This window comes from Triticum dicoccoides, chromosome 1A, assembly GCF_002162155.2.
Source record: "Triticum dicoccoides isolate Atlit2015 ecotype Zavitan chromosome 1A, WEW_v2.0, whole genome shotgun sequence".
NCBI lineage: Eukaryota > Viridiplantae > Streptophyta > Magnoliopsida > Poales > Poaceae > Triticum > Triticum dicoccoides.
Genome location: NC_041380.1, coordinates 566,417,419 through 566,439,044, shown reverse-complemented (window position 1 = coordinate 566,439,044; position 21,626 = coordinate 566,417,419). Strand labels below are relative to the sequence as shown.

The window sequence follows — 21,626 nt, the reverse complement described above, 5'->3', positions numbered from 1 at the left end:
ATAAATTGATCCATTGTTACCAATTTCACGGTACACGGAAGAGTTTCGCCAATTTCATGAAATTTAATTCACGCTCGTTACAGTTTCACGTCAAGTTGACACAAGATGAGATTGAATACCAACCACGTTGAATGCTAATTGCTGAATACAGCCCATACTTGATATTTTGTGTTCGTATGTGTATGCCACTGATTTTGAAAAATTTCACAACATTTCAGATGAGGTTTCAGACTTGGGAGTGCCTGAAGTACCCCCAAAATAAAAGTTAATAATGCTAACATGTACAATACCAAAAAAAAAATATAGAAACCAACATTGGAATTTATTAATGAAACTTTGCAGTTTGCAAACCAGACATTGAGCAACTCGGATGGTACAACCATGGTGAAATATTTACAATGCAATGCTCACCACATAAACTTAGTAAATTACATGCGAAAAGCAAAACATAACAGCAAGCAACAAGGAAAATGGAACAAAGCGATTTCTACACTGAATGACCGCTACGGACAAGTTGCAAGGAAGCTAGAATTAAACTAAGCAACAACATTTTCTCGAGCATTTTATGGAACCATGGAATGGAAGGTTAAACAGCAGCTGCTGGAACACCAGTTTCGACTAGGATGCTCTCCCTGTGGGCTGGTGGACGGAAGACGGGATCGGCCGATGCAGGAGCCTTTTCTTCTTCGTATGCCGCGTCATGCACACCGAGAGCAGCACGGCCAGAGGGGTCGAGGAGCTTCGACCAGGCGGTGTCCCATTCAACAGCTTTCGCGGTGCTGCATGCAACGCTGGGACCTCCTGGCACTGTTAGCCTAGCAGCATTCTGCACAATTGAATTGTTAGTCAAGTGGAGAGCAGGCATTAAATTTTTTTTTTTACCATGCAAATGAAATAGCTTGGAAATATCATGATAAAAGTGAATGCTGGTTTAGCTTCTGGACCTTAGGATAAAACTTCTCAAATACTGTCCTATAATAGTAGGCTTCTTTTGTTGTGGGTGTGTTTTCAGGGTAAACAAAGCTGGCGTTCGTCATCATGGAATCTGACACCTGAACATGAATGGGAGCAAACGTCAATTCTAATGGGCGCAAGTCAAATAAATAAACAATTGTCAATTTATGAATGGTTTGACAAAGGAAAGATGGCATACATGTGCATTAGCATGGTCCTTCAATCCATCAATCCAACTGTACCCAACACCATCGCTGAACTGTTCTTTTTGCCTGTAAAGAATGTGCTGTTCACAGAAAATAAATCTTCCTTGTGAGCATACAAGCAAGCTTGTGCAAGTAACAGAGCAAATATAATAAGTTAATAACAAAATAAAAAGATGAACTTCTCCAACCTTGGGTAAATAGGGCTTCTTCTCATCATCAAATGCATTACGCAGGACCCATTTCTCGATCCGACCAAGATCACGCCTTATCTATTTTTTTTTCCAAGAAGACAAAAAAAAGATGATGATGCTAGTTATAATAAATGAATAGAGCTAGAGTGATTTGTGTATTATTGCAAGAAATTACATACCATCTTACATTCCGGATCCAGGTCCATTGCTACATTGATGAAGTTTTTGTCGAGGAATGGAACACGAGCCTCGAGACCCCAGGCAGAAGTTGCTTTGTTCGCTCTCAAACAATCATATAAATGGAGAGCTTTTATCTAAACGCCAGGCAAAACAACTCAAATAAGTTAATCAGCTGATCACAACTTAGCAGATATAAACCAAGAGGAGCAATGTTATCTTTAATTACCTTCCGACATGTTTCCTCATGGAGTTCCTTTTTGTTTGGTGCCTTATGAAAATAAAGATAACCACCAAATATTTCATCGGAACCTTCACCCGAAAGAACCATCTTCACACCCAACGATTTGATTTTCCGAGACATTAGAAACATCGGGGTACTTGCTCTAATGGTCGTTACGTCATACGTCTCGATGTGATATATAACTTCTTCCAAAGCATCAATGCCCTCCTACGATTTTTTTCAGATGAATTAATAACTTCAAAATGTCTCTTCCTCTATGCAAAGGGCAAACAAAAATAACGAACCTGCACTGTAAAGTGTAATTCATGATGGACTGTGCCAAGGTAGTCAGCAACTTCCTTAGCAGCTTTAAGATCAGGAGAACCCTACAAAAATTGGAACGTGTTAGAACTTCTATCATATTTTATCCACTGCTTATATCACTCCATTGAAAATCCCTCTTTTTTCTTGTAAAAGATACTCATAAGAGCAAGAAAACAACTTAAATTTTGAAAGATTCTCGGCAATGGGAATACACCAGTAAGCAACATTGAGAAATGTACCTTCAAACCGATGCAAAAGGTGTGCAGTTTGTTTCCCCACTGCCTAGCAACTTTTGTTTCTGCCAAGTAGCGTGAAACAACAGAAGCCACCAAAGAAGAGTCAAGCCCACCAGACAAGAGAACACCAAATGGCACATCAGTCATTAGCCTCTTAATAACAGCCTGCAAACAATTCATCTAAGATAAATTATCTACCTTGCGCAAAAAAATTGGATTTTTTTGATTTGTTTTGAATTTTTTATGAATTGTTTATTGACCGGGTGCAGATGAGCCCGGGTTCAGAATTGGATATTCGATAATAGATGATATACATAAAGAAACTTAACTTATGAAATATGCGTCAGACACAATAAGTTATTATACTCTGTACATACTTAATAACAAGTAGCATGATTTCGAATAAAATGCCATCTATCTAAGATATTAATATAGAAATCATCACACTAAGACACAATTGTGATTGTGGGGAGCTACAATAACCTATTACTACCCGTGAATTATCAACCAGGGTATTCCAAACAAGCATCGCCTAATCAGAGGCATGAATACATCATATCAACATGAAACAAAATAAAAGAGATTAACATTAAATAACTATAAACATATAATTTATGCATCAAAAGGTAGGAAACTGTAACAGAAAGCATAAGGAAAGGCGTGCCTTCTCAAAACTCTCTCGGATGAGGAGAGGATCATAGGGGGCTGAGGGAATGCTTTCTGAAAACCATGGGGGGTTGTACCACCTCCTTAGGCCACCTAGGACAAATGTTAGAAAGCAGATTAGTAGGCAAGAAAAATTGATATTTACAACATACTCCCTCTGTCTCAAAATACAAGACGTTTTTTGGTCTAAGTCTAGAACCAAAAACATCTTATATTTTGAGACAGAGGGAGTACATAGTAGCTTATACTATTTTTGCCGTCGGAGTTTGTAAGTCTGCATTGCTAGTATAATGCATGACATTAATTTGTCACAAATGCAACAAGATATTTGAACCTGTTTTGCTTGAGTACAAGTGTCCAGGAGGGAACGATATGAAGCGCTCGCAATCATCACTCAATGCCTTCATCTCTGAAGAAAACCAAACTGACCCTGGAATAACAATGAATGTACAAATTAATGCATAGTAGATTTGTAGAAACTACTTAAATTCATAGAACCGTGATAAGTTCTGAAACATACAAACACTACAGTGCTTACTGTTCCAGAACTGTGTACTTGCAAATGCAGACAGCCAACCATAGTTTTCAATTCCGTATAGCAAATTTAACAGTCAGCTTAGCAAATATTATGTCTACCTACATCTTCCCCATCAGACATTCAAGTTGCACTTGCACATATATCACGGGCATCATCACAACAACCTAGATACTCCCTTCGTCTGGGTATATAACGCAAAATTTGATTGTCTAAAAAAGTAAAGATTTGACCCAAAATTAAATCTCATGATATGTGAGTTATGTGGCACAAAATTTATACCACTGGATTCAAATCTATGTTTTCAAAGCGTCCCTAAGGCGACGCCTAGGCGTCGAAGCGCTCCCCCTCCGCTTTGGAAAATCGACCGCTTTGGGCGCCTAGGCGTCCAAAGCGCCCGCCTAGGCGTCGCCTAGGCGCCAAAGCGCCCCCCCCTCCCTAAGGCGGTAAGGCGTCGCCTTAAAAACATAGATTCAAATACAAAAGATCTTTCTCTTGATTGTGATTTTTTAACTAGTAACAAATATTACTGAAAAGATACGGTCAAAGCTTGAACTTTGACAATCACAATACGCCTTATAAATCCGAACAGAGGGAGTAACACTTCTATATTCTAGCTATCAAATTGCAGATGGTGAGAGACACCACTCCAAATTCTGTGGGATGTGAGCCCATGATAGATCTAGATCTAGGGTTATTATCTTTTACTGTTATTTTTGCAAATGAATTGGCCTTATCCAATTATATTCTAAGGAAGTAGGCAAGCGATGATAGATCTACTTTTAATCTTAATCTTAACCTGAATTTAAATGAACCTACATGCAACTTGTTTTCCACCTCCCCATGATACATTGACTGACCATTGAAACAGTTGAGATTAAACAGACAAGTAGCTACAAGAACAGATTCCATGCGTACCATCAAGACCCCAGCCCATGTACAAAGGACAGATGCCAATAGCATCACGGGCAGCAATGAAGCTTTTATCACGTGTGTCAAGAAGCACAAACGAGAACATGCCATCCAGCATATCCACAAATTCCTCCCCGTATTCCTCATACTGTGAAAACAATAGAATTTGTAAGTACAGATGTTAACATATAAAATATATGCACTGGAGGATGATGCTTAGGTGAAGACATTTAGGCCCAATTTGGTGGCTGCCAAAATAAGTTGCCACCTCCCTAGCTTATTCTAGAAGCCGATGCTAAAAATTTTGGGGGCTTCTAGTCTTCTAGAATAAGCTGGGGAGGGGGCAGCTTATGCCATAAGCCGCCATAAGCTGTCAAAATAATTGGGCCTTGAAAATGTTGGTAGAAGCCAAGTTACACAATAGGACACCAAAAGAAGCTGAACATAGATAAATAAGAATACAAACTTACTAGGTGAGCAATAACTTCACAATCACTACCAGTTTGGAATTGATGAGATTTTAGCTTAGCTTTCAGTTCTTCATGGTTATAGATCTCTCCATTCACCTGGAAATGTCAAACAGACAAGGTGTGGTTACAAAAACATTAAAGAATAAAACATATTTTCTCCAATTGGCTTAGTTACAAGAATATGGTGGATTAAGGTCGTCCCAAAAGATGTATTGAGCAGAGCTCGACAGATAACATTTCTAAAATCCCATCACATAATTATACTACCAAATGCTAGTTACAAAAGCAGAATAGTGAAGCGTTATTCTCACTCCAGATACTGACCGTCACAACAACTGTTTTGTCCTCATTGTACAATGGCTGGTCTCCAGATGTGGGATCAACAATGGCCAACCGCTGGTGTGCAAGATAGCAATCCTCAAAGCTGTGTATACCACTCCAATCAGGGCCTCTGTGCCGTAATCTATGAAAAATGGTAGACGGGTGCATAAGATTTCATAAAATGAACCATGTATCGCCTAAGAACATTTAAATAACAAGCAGCAGACAGAAAATTTAGTCAGTGCAGTACAGAACATTTCTAATTCCAGTTTACTCTAATGCAACTTTGTGTTGAACAACAACTGTCTCTAATCTAAAGTAAAAGCCCTGAAAAATGTTACCCCATGACCCTGCAGTTCGTAAAGGTGGAGAAGTTACACACAGTAAGTCCTAAGACATAGCAAACTAGATTTGCTAACATTTGAATGTAATGTCCTAACCTATTCGTAAAAGAAAAATTTTCAGTAGATATAGAAGTGAAGTTTTCTACAGATTGGTGTACAAACTACATTTGACCATAATCCCATGTTAACATCCTCAACTATCTGACTGCAATTACATAAAAGCGTACAAGGGGACAGCATAATGTTGCATGGCTTTACAGATAGAGTCCCATACACCTCACAACACTGTCCTAATTCTACATTAAAAGTATTCCATGATTGCACATGTACACAATATTGATGGATTGCTACAAGTAATGCATTTCAACAAATTTGAAATCAATAGCATTTAGGCACATCAGCATGCACGATCACACAAGCGAAGCACATCGTTAGGTAACAAAAACTGCCACCAGTTTCCAAATTACCGCTTGAACATTTCGTGCCTCAAGGAGTGCACGCCTACATACTGTACACCATACTCCATTCCCCAAACCCAGAACCTCACAGTTCCTCAGGATATAGACAGGCTCCCCCAAAATAAAAGGCCATCGCGCACAAACAAAGAAACTTGCATTGGTAAAAGGCTAATCAAAATTTCCCCGGTATATCAACAATTCGTCTAACACAAACTATTCATGAATATCTCCACACTAAATAAGCCAAATGGCTTTCCATCACAAAAAGAAAGTGACAAGTCAAATAACTAAAAATGGTAAATAAGGCGAGAACGACATCACCCGGCCAAAGTTGACCCACATCTCGCCTGCTATTCCAGTCCACACAAATCCACCGCCAACTTCAATTCTAACCCTCGGAGGCGCGCGCACGCACAGGGACGGTGCAAAAAGTAAGGAGGGGGGATGAAACGGCGGGGTGGGCGTGTTACCGGCGGGAGAGCTCGATGATGCGCGAGCGCTTGGCGAGGGAGACGTCGCCGACGCCGAGGACGGCGAGGATGCCGCACATCGTGGCGGCCGGCGGGACCTGCAACGCCGAGCTCCGAAGGTGATTTGACCACTCGCTGGACGGGATGGAAAGATAAAACAAGCTGGTACCTCAAGGCTCGGTGGTCAGACGCCGCGGACGAGCGGGGCGGAGGCGGCGGCGCCCCGACGAGGAGGGACGGTCGCCGGCGACGGCGCCGGCGGCGACGCAGGCGCGGGTGGTGGGGAGGGGTAAGGTACGGGCGGAACGGAACGGCGGCTGGGTGGTGGTAGAGCAGGAGGGATTTAGGTAGGGCGCGCTTGGGATTTAGGTAGGCCGCCCTACGCATGGACTGTACCAGGCCAGGCCGCTCGCGCGGATTCGGCCCACGAAACTCCCATACATTTTTTTTGTGTTTTTTCAACAAAATGCTAGAATCCCCTAAAAATGCTATAAAGAGAGCGCTTGGTTTCTTTGCTTCCGAGCGGCCGCAACTCAACCATCGGATCAAGTCATCAGATCACGCCACGTGGGAGGTGAGGGGTGGTTTTTGTCCTTCCCCATTTCACACGGCCGGGTAGCAGGTGGCAAGGCGGCGGTGTGAGCTATGGGAACCGGCAATAGCGGGTACCACATAGGGGATGGAATGGTCACACACGCGCGGCGAGTGAAAGTGGATGAAAAGGGGGGGCGCGCGGTGGTGGTGCAAACAAGCGTGGGGACAACAGGTCACGACACACTGCACATCTCGGACAGAAGATTACTTCACTACAACCCACCTATTTTCTCATGGGACTCGGAGATTTTTCACAATGACGGCATGCGCATCTGTTGCGGAAAGTGGGGAAATTGAAATCCGACATCTAAATTCATAGTTAGATAGAGTGCATCTTGTGCATGCCAAAATTGAGCAATGCAGCACAATTTTCGAGGTTCCTCCACACTGCTCATGCTAAGTTTTTCCAAGGCGCGACATGAAATCCCATAGAGATTTTGGAGAGAACGAGCCTCAATCTCGAGCTTTGCTATAGATTTTTTGGGTTGTTTTTAAGGGAGAAAGAGTTTCATTTTCCAAGGTCGATAGCGAGGTTGCAGCTTTACTAGTAGAACTGGTGCGAGGCCAACACACCTCCCTTCTCAGTGGAATTCAGTACGACACGGTTTGGCGGGCAAACTGGAACAGCCACATAGGCATTTCAAGCAAATTTCCCAAATGTATACGTCACGCATTTTTGTGGACGCACGCAAGCAAATGTTTTCAGTGAAATTCATTAGGAAAATCAGAACACCCGTGTGTCACATGTCAGGCATTTCTATGGACACACCGCACGCAATGTTTGCTGGAGGTTTTTCTGTGGATTTCATTAGGCAAAATTGAACACCCTTGTAGGCATTTCTAGGCAGTTTTCTGGACATATGTCCGGCGTTTTCTATGGACACATGTCAGGTAAATCAGCAAACCCATGTTAGTCATTTCAGTTTTTTGTGAGATTGATTGTTTAATGTATTGTTTGACGGGAATGAACTTTGGATTTGAAGAGCGGACCTATTGAACCTTCCAAGGGAACAACTGGTGCACGAAGAGACTAACGTTTTTTTTTTTTTTTTTGCCTAAAGCCGAAGAACCAAGATGGGTTGGAGAGTAGGAAACGTAATTGCAGGAGGAGTAGAGAGTTTCGTCGACGAGGAGGTGCCGATAAAAAGCGCCTGGTGATATAACCTTTGCCAATTAAAAGCGCATTAAAGGTCGTTGTAGTATAGTGGTAAGTATTCCCGCCTGTCACGCGGGTGACCCGGGTTCGATCCCCGGCAACGGCGCTTCACCTTTTTTTCTCCCTCGCTTATTTTGCACTTGAAGTTCTAGGAGTTAACGATGGCAGCAGTTTTTGTTCTGTTTTTTGCACTCACAAAGCGATCGCAGAAGTTAACATTGGCATGAGCAAGCCGACCACAAGAAAAGATCCCTTCCAAGCTTTGGTATTTGTTTCGCCAAACTGACGGCCTGAGGCTCTAGCTGACGAGAAAGACATGGTAATAATAGCATCCGAAATCATATCGAACTCTGCTCTATCTATACCCTGTCATGACACTCGCAGCAGGAGAAATATAGGAGGGGGAGGGGGAGGAGGAACATGCAGTCCCTTCAAAATATTCAGTTGCACACCACCCTCTTGTTATAACAAAATTATGTTGCAATGCTACTCATTTAGGTACTTTCACTTACAATCCGTCAATGGGTCATGCAAATGCAGCCACTTGGCCCGGGTTCGATCCCCGGCAACGGCGCTTCACCTTTTTTTCTCCCTCGCTTATTTTGCACTTGAAGTTCTAGGAGTTAACGATGGCAGCAGTTTTTGTTCTGTTTTTTGCACTCACAAAGCGATCGCAGAAGTTAACATTGGCATGAGCAAGCCGACCACAAGAAAAGGTCCCTTCCAAGCTTTGGTATTTGTTTCGCCAAACTGACGGTCTGAGGCTCTAGCTGACGAGAAAAACATGGTAATAATAGCATCCGAAATCATATCGAACTCTGCTCTATCTATACCCTGTCATGACACTCGCAGCAGGAGAAATATAGGAGGGGGAGGGGGAGGAGGAACATGCAGTCCCTTCAAAATATTCAGTTGCACACCACCCTCTTGTTATAACAAAATTATGTTGCAATGCTACTCATTTAGGTACTTTCACTTACAATCCGTCAATGGGTCATGCAAATGCAGCCACTTGGCCCGGGTTCGATCCCCGGCAACGGCGCTTCACCTTTTTTTCTCCCTCGCTTATTTTGCACTTGAAGTTCTAGGAGTTAACGATGGCAGCAGTTTTTGTTCTGTTTTTTGCACTCACAAAGCGATCGCAGAAGTTAACATTGGCATGAGCAAGCCGACCACAAGAAAAGATCCCTTCCAAGCTTTGGTATTTGTTTCGCCAAACTGTCCGTCTGAGGCTCTAGCTGACGAGAAAACCATGGTAATAATAGCATCCGAAATCATATCGAACTCTGCTCTATCTATACCCTGTCATGACACTCGCAGCAGGAGAAATATAGGAGGGGGAGGGGGGGAGGAACATGCAGTCCCTTCAAAATATTCAGTTGCACACCACCCTCTTGTTATAACAAAATTATGTTGCAATGCTACTCATTTAGGTACTTTCACTTACAATCCGTCAATGGGTCATGCAAATGCAGCCACTTGGCCCGGGTTCGATCCCCGGCAACGGCGCTTCACCTTTTTTTCTCCCTCGCTTATTTTGCACTTGAAGTTCTAGGAGTTAACGATGGCAGCAGTTTTTGTTCTGTTTTTTGCACTCACAAAGCGATCGCAGAAGTTAACATTGGCATGAGCAAGCCGACCACAAGAAAAGATCCCTTCCAAGCTTTGGTATTTGTTTCGCCAAACTGACCGTCTGAGGCTCTACCTGACGAGAAAACCATGGTAATAATAGCATCCGAAATCATATCGAACTCTGCTCTATCTATACTCTGTCATGACACTCGCAGCAGGAGAAATATAGGAGGGGGAGGGGGAGGAGGAACATGCAGTCCCTTCAAAATATTCAGTTGCACACCACCCTCTTGTTATAACAAAATTATGTTGCAATGCTACTCATTTAGGTACTTTCACTTACAATCCGTCAATGGGTCATGCAAATGCAGCCACTTGGCCCGGGTTCGATGCCCGGCAACGGCGCTTCACCTTTTTTTCTCCCTCGCTTATTTTGCACTTGAAGTTCTAGGAGTTAACGATGGCAGCAGTTTTTGTTCTGTTTTTTGCACTCACAAAGCGATCGCAGAAGTTAACATTGGCATGAGCAAGCCGACCACAAGAAAAGATCCCTTCCAAGCTTTGGTATTTGTTTCGCCAAACTGACGGTCTGAGGCTCTAGCTGACGAGAAAAACATGGTAATAATAGCATCCGAAATCATATCGAACTCTGCTCTATCTATACCCTGTCATGACACTCGCAGCAGGAGAAATATAGGAGGGGGAGGGGGAGGAGGAACATGCAGTCCCTTCAAAATATTCAGTTGCACACCACCCTCTTGTTATAACAAAATTATGTTGCAATGCTACTCATTTAGGTACTTTCAGTTACAATCCGTCAATGGGTCATGCAAATGCAGCCACTTGGCCCGGGTTCGATCCCCGGCAACAGCGCTTCACCTTTTTTTCTCCCTCGCTTATTTTGCACTTGAAGTTCTAGGAGTTAACGATGGCAGCCGTTTTTGTTCTGTTTTTTGCACTCACAAAGCGATCGCAGAAGTTAACATTGGCATGAGCAAGCCGACCACAAGAAAAGATCCCTTCCAAGCTTTGGTATTTGTTTCGCCAAACTGACGGCCTGAGGCTCTAGCTGACGAGAAAGACATGGTAATAATAGCATCCGAAATCATATCGAACTCTGCTCTATCTATACCCTGTCATGACACTCGCAGCAGGAGAAATATAGGAGGGGGAGGGGGAGGAGGAACATGCAGTCCCTTCAAAATATTCAGTTGCACACCACCCTCTTGTTATAACAAAATTATGTTGCAATGCTACTCATTTAGGTACTTTCACTTACAATCCGTCAATGGGTCATGCAAATGCAGCCACTTGGCACAATAATTTTGTGCACGCCACACACAAGTTCGCTGCCCAAGCATAAGCTATTGGAAATATGAGCAATTTACCAAATAATTTTATTAATAAAAATATTAGATAAAGCATGACTAATATAGCTGCGATAAAGCAAGTAATGCAATCTGACGGAGAAAAAGTAAATAGCATATGCATATATGAAGTTGAACTAAACACATCTAGAACAGACACTACATCATTAAGAAACAGTATAATGGGGCGAGCTACGAGCCACCACAACGCTTTGATTCGTTGGCCGTTTGATTTCATCTATCGCGCATTCGTCTCTTGGGTAGCTGCTCCGCAGAGTTACCTGGGCTTCATGTCATTTATCGGGCCGAATTGGGCTGGGAAAGTGTGTATGGGATGCCTCGCGGTTGGTTTCTCTTCTCTTTCCCCAAGCCCGTGTTGAGGTGCAGGGCGTCTCCTCACCTTTACTTTCCCTGTGGCGGTGGCGGCGTTCGGCATGACTCAGTCAGCCATCCTCCTCGACGTGCGCATAGGCACTACTAGGGAAAACCCTAGCAGTAGCGCTGGTTTTGTGCTCACTAGTAGCGCGGGTAGGTGCGCTACTAATAAGGCGCTACAGCTATTGCTTAGCAGTAACGCGTGCCGCACACGCTACTGCTAGGACAAATAGCTGCAGTGCTTGTTCACTCCCACGCTGCTGCTAATGTAACTACTGGCAGCGTGTTTTCTTTCCATCGGTACTAGTATTGTTTTTTTGTTTTTTTATTTTTTTATTTTTAGTGTATTTATGCGCCATCGTACAAATATTGGTACAATACCAGTTATGAGGTTTACATCATTATGTCCATAACAGTGTGTCAAATGAAGGTGGATTAGGTTCAAGTGGAGGCAATATGTGGTGCATGTTAAAAGTATACTACTAATTCAAACTTGATCTAGTTTGGACTAGTAGTACTTTCGATGTGCACCACATGTTGCCTCCACTTGAATCTAATCCTCCAGCACAAGCTATTTAATCATCATCATAATCATTAGCACCAACAATATTTATTTAATCACCACTAACACTAGCTAATAATAATCATCAGTCATTACCACCAACACTAGCTATTTTATCATCATAGTAATAGTGTGGCACATCATCATCCTCAAACTCATTTCTAGCTAATCACTCCTGCTGCTCTCTCTTAGGTAAAACAATATAAAACACGTGTAGCTCTCCTCCTTGATCAAGTTGAAGCATGCAGATGAACCTGTCTCCTAATTTTGGGTAGCACATCTGTTTGCTGCCCCCTAGTACTTGTCTGTGCTCCCCCATCACATATCTGGTCCAGTCTTGCACTATTAAGCATTCATCGCTGATCTTGAATGCACTAAAGTAATATGTAGGATATCTTGGCCGTAAGCTAATAATACTCATGGTACCTTTAGTCTCGATCCCATAAGGCACAACATTCATCGGGAGTCTCTGTTGAAGAACATCGTATGGTCACATACTTAGCAATGAAGTTTAGCTTCACAAATAATGTATGGAAAAGATGCACTGAGGACAAATAGTAAAAATCTTACCATCCTTTCTAAATAGATGTGACCGTAGTTCATGACGAACACTATTGGTCGCACGTTTTCAGTACTAAGATTTCTAAGTCCAAGAAGAAAATTTGTCTTGACGGTATCAAAATCCTCAAGCCATGAAACATAATGACTTAGCTCCTCGCAGTTTTGTTCAGCCCGGGACAGTAGTAGGTCATGTCTACCAAGCGCTGGACATGTTTGCTTGCACCGAAATAAGCTGACAATACAAATTAGTTGTCAACTATTTTTGAATAAACAATATCAAAGACATAAATATGGTTGAGAAACTTACATTTTGGTGTAACTGGAGGCGTCTGCACATCGACCCAGATGTCGATATTACCTTCAATATCATCTTCCGGACGAATATCAAAGGTGATAACCATATCAGGCTGAAATGCATAAGTCTTGCATAGTGCTCGCCATGTTTTGGATCCAAAATAGGTGTAGTCGTCTGAATTGTATAATTTTGCGTGGAAAATATAACCATTCTCGGTCTTCAAATAAACTTTCTTTACCTCCATAGTATGACTGAAACCTATCTTATCCAATACAAAAACTCTTGCATGGCAGGGGATACGCTAGTAGAATAGTAAAAAAAAATAAGTTGAAGCAAATGAAGCAGATGTCATGCTTAATTACGAAAAAAGATTTGTCGTTGTGACTTACTGTATCCACTTCGAAGTTCTCGTCCAACTTGATGCTGAATTGTCTATCATCATCTAGGAAGATTCCGTCGCACAGGCCGCGCTCGTCTTCGCAGTATTTGCAAATACCGAAATCCTTTTTGTCGTCAGACATTTCCTATGTTCATAGTTAAAACATTAATTGAAAATCGATAAAATACAACTATCAGGATACTCAACACATAAATCCGGGGCACTCGATATTTCCTACATATTCTGGCAAAAGTCATGCCAAAATTCACGGAAAAATCCGGCATGACCTTTGCTAAAATAGGATATATCGAGCGCCTGAAATTTGCCGGAACGGAAATGAATTAACACTCTGGCAAAACATAGGCCACTCGGAGGTGTAACCTGCAAACATGACCGGCCACTTGGATATTGAGCAACACAAGATATACATTTCAAAATATCTTATAAGACTCAAATTAGCATGCATTCAATAAGCAAAAGTAAATCATCTCATGCGTCCGTACATCGTCGAATATTATCACTAATACATCCTGAATAGTGTCATACATATAACATCACTAGTACAACTAAAACCCTAGCACACGACGGGGATCGGGGCGGGCGGTGGACACCCACAGAGAAGGAACCATCACGGGATCATAGCTCCAGTGAGATCCCTGGAGAACCTGCCAGGTATTGGAGAACCTGTGCTCCAACACAAACAAGTAGCGACGGACGTGCGCGTCCTCCTCACTGACACGGTGACGCACCACCTCCGCGGAGTCGTCGAGCCTCTGGACCGTCACTGGCCCACGCGGCCGCCACCAAAGAAGGTTCGGGTCAACGACAGGCTGGCTCCTCACCAACCTGCGCCCCCCCGGTAGGTAGCGCCTCCCTACCACCCCGGCGGAGCCCAGTCCTGGACATGGCCCATCTGGTCAAGCAGGTGTCGTCCTCCACCGACTCGACGACGAGGATGCGGGATAGCCATCGTCCACGTCGATGCGGGAAAATTGCTTTAACTAAAAACATAGCAACAAGTTCTTACTAACTAGTTCTATTAATTCAACTAGTTCTTACTAACTTACTATAAATAAAAATATTCTAGTACCTAATTAGTACCTAGTTCTTACTAACTAATTAGTACCTAAGAACTACTGCCCTAATTACCATCTAATTTGATGAACCTATAGGGGTGGAAAGTGGTAGCAGATATTCCAATTATCCAACTATAAAGTGAAATAAGTGGTCAAATTTTACTCGTTTTATGATTTATCTTAGAAATTTGATTCGTTTCCACCCTTACATGAACCCTAACTCATTTGAGCCGCATCCGCATCCGATTCATTTCCACCCTAACTAATTTGATGGAGGTAGAAACCCTAGGCAGAGGTAGGGGAGAGGGAGGAGCAGGCGTGCTCACTTCGGGTGCCTGCGATGAGGGAGGGGCAGGCGGCGTCGAGGTTGTGGTCGGGGCTCCGGGGCGGCGTTGAGGTCGAGGGGGCGGGGGCGGCGTTGAGGTCGGGGTCGGGGGCGGCGTCCCGGTGGCGTTGAGGTCGAGGGTGGTGCTGGCGTTGAATCTGGGGTCGGGGGCGGCGTGGGGAGAGCGCACGGCGGCCGAGGGGCGACGGCGGCGGCGAGAGTGGAGTTGATTTGGGGGATGAAGTGGCCGTGGGGAAGGACGAACCGCGTGGTTAAGTCAGAAGTACCAGTAGCGCGTTCCAGAAAGGGCGCTACTGCTACGTTAGCTACAACGCGTTCTGGAATACACGCTGCAGCTAAGGAGATTAGCAGTAGCGCTGGGCCATTATACGCGCTACTGCTAGGTTGGGCTAGCCATGTGCACCCAGTTCAAATGTAGCAGCAGCGCTTTTCACTGGTACGCGCTACTGCTAAAGTCATAGCAGTAGCGCGGTTTATTTACACGCGCTGTTACTAAGTAGCAGCAGCACTTGATTTTGTACAGCGCTACTGGTAAAATTCTGTGTATAGGCTTTTCCCTAGTAGTGAGGGCCTCTGTAGTCTCTCCTCCTTCGCAGGATTGTTTCCTCGCTACGCCTCAACATTGGAGCATTGTCTGCACTTCACATTCTGCCAATGGGGACGACAGCTGCTCCTTGGCGCGCCTCCAGGATGCTCAACCTCCCCCTTCCCGGCGATGAAGATGCCCCACGGAAGCATGTTCTTGTTGTCGATCTCGCTGTTCCTCCAATCCTCCCTTCCCAACGACGAGGGTGTGCGGTGGACACGCTCTGGCGGTGCAATGAAGCGTGTTTGGCAAAGGAGATGCAGTGAAGTTGGTGGTTGCCGCAGTCACCATCTCCTTCGCCCACAGAAGCTTGTTCAAATTGCCATCTAATCCCTCTCAACTCATAGAGCTTCCTTTGCAATGCCCATTTATTAATATACATATCCGATCCATGCAAAATACTAGTACTACCCAGCTATCTGATCAGTGGTTTCTTTAGTTGTAGTAATTTGATTGTTGCATTTTTCAGTGTCCGACAAATCTCAGAAGCAGAATTCTAAGTTTGGTGTTGATGGTGAAGATGGATGGATAAAACAAATGTCATCAACAAAAATCAAGTAGGCTTTGTTCTCAATACATTACTTAATACTGCAGGTTCCCAATTGCTAAGTCGTTTCTTCACTAGATATCTTATATAGCTCGACCACTAATGCCTATACTCGAATGTCTCTTCCATGTTCACACTATTGATGGCATGCTTCAGTATTCATACATGTTTTTCTAGAATACTTTATTCATATCTGTTACTAATAGATTATAATATTTATTCATATGTTGTTAAACTCACAAATTTACCTGTGATGTATAGATTTTTAATTTTACCTTGATGCAAAAGTAGTTGATGATTTGCAGGTTGACTCTCCTGAAACGAGAAGAATTCCCTCACCTCTGCTTCGTTGGGCTACATCGTATTTTCCCTTTGCAAATGCATTTCACATCATTTTGTATATCTACACATTTTTATAGTATCCTCAGATGTCGTCAATCAGACTATCATAGCTGAGCATGTGCCAACCAAAAGAGTAATATTAGTTTGTTAATTAACTTCTCTTTTCCCTTGATTATCCTCTCCCCATGGGTTATGTGCTTCCCGCTGCCTTAGTTTCAATCACCATCTCCCGTCAGTGCTACAATTGCCAAAGGCGCCAAGGCAGGGAAATCTCCACATGTGATGTTTTTTCTCCTTATCATATTAAACATAAAAATACCATATTTTCTAGCTATATCATTAAGGAAATGTGTATGTGCATCCACTTTAATGTTAAACCATCCAGCTTATATGCTTTCGTTCTTGTCGGATGTACATTTTTGCTTTTTATCATGTGGATGGCGTAGTGTCCGGATTATCATATTTTCTATATGCTCCATGAAAAGATAGAATCTATACAAGGTTTCTATCCCAAGTTGTCTTGTGGTTTTGCATTAAGGTGATATAATTTGAATCTCACCTATACCTTTATGTTTAGTTTTTGTATTATTTCTATCATTCTTTATCAAAATGGACGAGCGCAGCAACACGCGCCTCTTTGTTCTAGTGTTGTATATATGGAGTAGAACCTAACACATGTAGGGCAAGAACTAGTATGAGAAACTGTGGCAGGACATCTGACAGAAAGAAGAAGAACACATACGTGACAACAGTAGCAGAAGCACTGGACTTGGGGTCGACATCCTCTCCAGCCATGTCGTTGTTGAGGTAGTCGATGTCGGGGAAGAAGTTGTCGTCGGGGAAGTAGTCGTCGGAGTCCGTGATGAAGAAGCCAGTAGTCGCGCAGAGCGCTCCCCAAAAACCTTATCACCCTTCTCCCATACAAGACTCAAAGAGGTGCGGTTTTGGAGGCTTACTATCCCGACCTGCGGTGCACGCCGCAAGCCGGGATGAGGAAGACAGCAGCAGCTCAGAGATTGGAACCGGTGCGTCTCTCTGGGAGGAGCGACCTCCCTTTTATAGGCGCAAGAGAAGGAGGCGAGAGGGCAATGACGGGAGGCGAAACGAAGCGCACAGCCAGCAGCCGAAGGGCTGCACCGTTTGCATTCGAACTCCACTTTCGCAAAAATCTTTTCAGCTTCCGTGTGACCTTTCATATACCCGTAGTGCGTGGCAAAAATTTAGATATCGGCTCGGCTCGTTCCCGCAACCCGCGGCGCGTCGTGGTGAGGCGGGCGGCGGAGGAGGAGCGCGCGTGGATATCCCTCTTGTTCTCATGCTCGTACAAGTGGGGAAAGAACCTCCCTTATAAGGAGGTCCAACTCCCACTAAACTAGCAATGTGGGACTAAACTTTAGTAGTATCCCTTGACTTGCACAAATGGGATAAGTGGGCCTCTAGGATTTATTAGGAATTTCTAAAATAGTTATTGGGCTGCCCAAAATAGACTAAATTCCAGCAATCCCCCACCAGATCCCAGAGGCACACAGAAATTTGCCTTTGGTTCCAAAACACTGTTTTATATACCGGTATTGCAGTGGAGACTGTTAAGTTGAACTTCCACCTAGAACTCTATGCTACACTAGTAAGCAACTTGAACAGTGGACTGGGCCTTGAACTGCAAGTTTTCTGCGAATGCAGCTTCACATAAAGCCTTGACCGATACATGGCTACCGTGGGTCTTCCCCGCGGGTGGAGCTTATGCGTCATACTCTGTGACCTTTCATGAGTTTACTAGAGAGAACCCTACTCTCATAGATTGCGACGTTTGACAATCAAACTCATATAGGTGTGTTCTTCAAAAGATGTTCTGCAGGATAACATCTCTGCTTAAATAAGCCACTTAGAACACATTAAGATATACATCAACCTGCCATGCAGATTAGGAGAGTATTGCATCTTCATGGAGTGGTATTGTGAATAGTAAGGATACTCTCCTCTCAGTTGACCAACAGCTTGTCTTCCACATCTAATTCACAGGATCTCCGATCACAAAGAATAGGTTACCAATGTGAACAACTCATATTGTGGGTCTCATACCCATCTCCCTCGAAGCATTATCTATCACATTATGTGATAGACCCTTGGTAAAAGGATCTGCCAGATTATTAAACGTTTGGATATAACCCAACACAATAACTCCAGAGTTTTTCATTTTGTTGACAGATTTTAACCTTCTCTAAACATGTCTTGATGACTTCATGTTATCCTTTGAGCTGCTCACTTTCGTGATCATAGTTTGATTGTCGCAGTTCATAAGGACACCCGGTTCAGGTTTCTCAACAACTGGCAAGTCATTCAAGAGCCGGCGAAGCCAATCTGCTTCAACCGTAGCTGTATCTAGTGCTGTGAGTTCTGCTTCCATTATTGACCTCATTAAGATTGTCTGCTTGCAAGACTTCCAAGAAACAGCGCCACCTCCATGAGTGAATACATAAACGCTCGTGGCCTTTATCTCATCAACATCTGAGATCCAGTTTGAGTCACTATACCCTTCAAGCACCTTTGGATGCCCGGTGTAGTGAATTCCATAATTTGCAGTGCCTTTTAAATAACGCAAAACTCTCTCTAGAGCTTTCCAATGCACATCTCCTGGTTTTGAGACAAACCGACTCAGTTTGCTAACAACAAAAGAGATGTCAGGTCTTGTAGCACTGGCTAAGTACATAAGCGAGCCAATAATCTGAGAATACTTCAATTGGTCTCTAGCAATTCTTCGATTCTTTCGAAGTAACACACTTGCATCATAAGGTGTTGGAGAGGGCTTGCAGTCACTGTAGCCAAAGTGACTCAAGATTTTTTTCCACATAGTGAGATTGAAGCAATGTAATCCCACCATCATCGTCTCTCAACAACTTGATGTTCAGAATGACATCAGCCACTCCTAAATCCTTCATCTCAAAACAACGAGATAGGAAATTTTTGACCTCCTTAATAACATTCAGATTTGTTCCGAAAATCAGTATGTCATCAACATACAAGCAAAGGATAACTCCCTCGCCCCCACCATGGCGATAGTACACACATTTGTCAGCTTCGTTTACAACAAAGCCTGCAGCTGTTAAAGTTCTTTCAAACTTCTCATGCCACTGTTTGGGTGCTTGCTTAAGTCCGTACAAAGACTTCAACAACTTGCATACTTTCGCTTCCTGACCATCTATTACAAACCCATCTGGTTGTTCCATATAAATTTCCTTGTCCAACTCTCCATTTAGGAAAGCAGTCTTAACATCCATTTGATGAACGAGAAGACCATGTGAGGCAGCTAGTGAAAGTAGAACTCGAATAGTGGTTAGTCGAGCCACAGGTGAGTAAGTATCAAAGAAGTCTCCACCTTCCTTTTGGGTATAACCCTTAGCCACGAGCCGAGCCTTGTACTTTTCTATAGTACCATCAGGCCTAAGCTTCTTCTTGAATACCCATTTGCATCCTATAGGTTTGCACCCATAAGGACAATCCGTTATCTCCCAAGTTTCATTCACCAAGATGGAATCCATCTTGCTACGAACCGCTTCCTTCCAGTAGTCAGCATCTTTAGATGCATAGGCCTCTGAAATAGAACTGGGAGTGTCATCTATGAGATACACAAGAAAATCATCACCAAAGGACTTTGCAGTCCTCCGTCTCTTGCTCCTAATAGGAACTTCATTGTTCTCCTCCACAGGACTTTCAAAGTGTTCCATCGAAATTGTAGGTTCGGTAATTGTAACTGGTTCCTGATTCGATGAACTAGGCATCTCCTGATTAGATGAGGTAGCCATATCCTTCATGGGAAAGATATCTTCAAAGAAAGTCGCATCATTCGACTCCATGATCGTACCGACATGCATGTCAGGTACCTCCGATTTTACAACCAAGAATCTATAGCCAATGGTATGAAAAGCATATCCCAGGAAAACACACTCCACAGTCTTTGGTCCAAGCTTCCGCTTCTTTGGAATTGGAACATTGACTTTCGCCAAACAACCCCATGTTCGTAGATAAGAGAGTTTTAACCTTTTCTTCTCCCATTCCTCGAATGGAGTTATCTCTTTGTTCTTTGTGGGAACTCGGTTTAGGACATGACATGCCGTCAATATCGCCTCCCCCACCATGCCTTGGAGAGACCCGATGTGTCTAACATGGCGTTAACCAAATCAGTTATAGTATGGTTCTTTCTTTCGGCTACCCCATTTGACTAAGGTGAATAGGGAGGCGTCCTCTCATGGATTATATCATGTTCCGCACAAAAAGCATCAAATTCATTGGAAAAATACTCTCCACCATGGTCGGACCTAAGCCTCTTGATTTTTCTGTCAAGTTGGTTTTCCACTTCAGCTTTATAGATCTTGAAAAAGTTCAAAGCCTCATCCTTAGATTTCAGAAGATACACATGGCAGTATCTAGTGGAGTTGTCAATTAACGTCATGAAATATTTCTTTCCACCTTTTGTCAAAACACCATTCATTTCACATAAATCTGAATGTATGAGCTCTAGTGGTGCAAGATTTCCCGTTTCCGCAGTCGTGTAAGACTTACAAGGTTGCTTAGCTTGCACACACACTTGACACTTAGATCCCTTGACAGTGGTGAAACTAGGGATTAAGTTCAACTTCCCTAGTCGTGACATGCAACCAAAGTTAACATGACAAAGACGTGAATGCCACACATTGGATTCACTATTGTTGCAAATATGATTAACAACTTTATTGCAAACGTCAGATAAGGATAAACGAAACAGACCTCCTGCCTCATAGCCTTTACCAACAAAGGTTCCATACTTGGATATTACAAATTTATTCTACTCAAAGACAAGCTTGTAGCCATCTCTACACAGAAGAGATCCGCTAACAAGATTTTTATTGACGGAGGGGACATAATGCACGTTATTTAGCCGCACGATCTTCCCCGAAGTAAACTTCAGATCGACCGTGCCAACACCACGAACAGAAGCACTTGAACCGTTGCCCATCAGCACGGTTGAAGTCCCTGCGGTCTGATAAGACGAAAACATGGAAATATCACCGCATACATGCACATTAGCACCAGTGTCAATCAACCAGTCAGGAGAATGACATACTGAAAGAATAGTGGGAAATATACCATACCCAACATCCTTCATGTAAGTGTCTCCAATGACAACATTAGCGGTCTTGCCGCCTTTTCCAGGATGACGCTTGTCATAGCGATTAGGGCAACTAGGAGTCCAATGATCAGGATCCCCACACACATGACAAGCACCTTTCTTCTTGCCATTCTTCTTCTTGAAGTTCGTGTGTTGCACAGCCTTGTTCTTCCCATCAAATTTTGCTTTTCTTGCCCTTGTCCTTGAACTTGTGGGGCTGGAAGTTCTGCTTTTGTAC

At 43.3% G+C, this 21,626-nt stretch overlaps 1 protein-coding gene and 1 non-coding gene across 2 annotated transcripts; one reads left to right on the top strand and one right to left on the bottom strand.

The window, feature by feature from the left end:
- Positions 1 to 305: 305 nt before the first annotated feature.
- LOC119291141 (asparagine synthetase [glutamine-hydrolyzing] 2-like) lies at positions 306 to 6,810 on the bottom strand. Its single transcript, XM_037569853.1, has 15 exons — positions 6,657 to 6,810; positions 6,488 to 6,585; positions 5,219 to 5,357; positions 4,895 to 4,990; positions 4,431 to 4,572; positions 3,312 to 3,407; positions 2,976 to 3,070; positions 2,315 to 2,476; positions 2,057 to 2,137; positions 1,758 to 1,979; positions 1,531 to 1,665; positions 1,349 to 1,429; positions 1,154 to 1,240; positions 945 to 1,052; positions 306 to 826 (listed from the first exon to the last, which is right to left on the bottom strand). Exons 2-15 carry the CDS (start codon positions 6,565 to 6,567, stop codon positions 587 to 589), a joined length of 1,764 nt encoding a protein of 587 aa, XP_037425750.1. The 5' UTR covers positions 6,568 to 6,585; positions 6,657 to 6,810; the 3' UTR covers positions 306 to 586.
- Positions 6,811 to 8,271: 1,461 nt separating this feature from the next.
- On the top strand, positions 8,272 to 8,343 carry TRNAD-GUC. Its single transcript has one exon. It is a non-coding gene; the product is annotated as a tRNA-Asp (tRNA).
- The last annotated feature ends 13,283 nt before the right edge of the window (positions 8,344 to 21,626 follow it).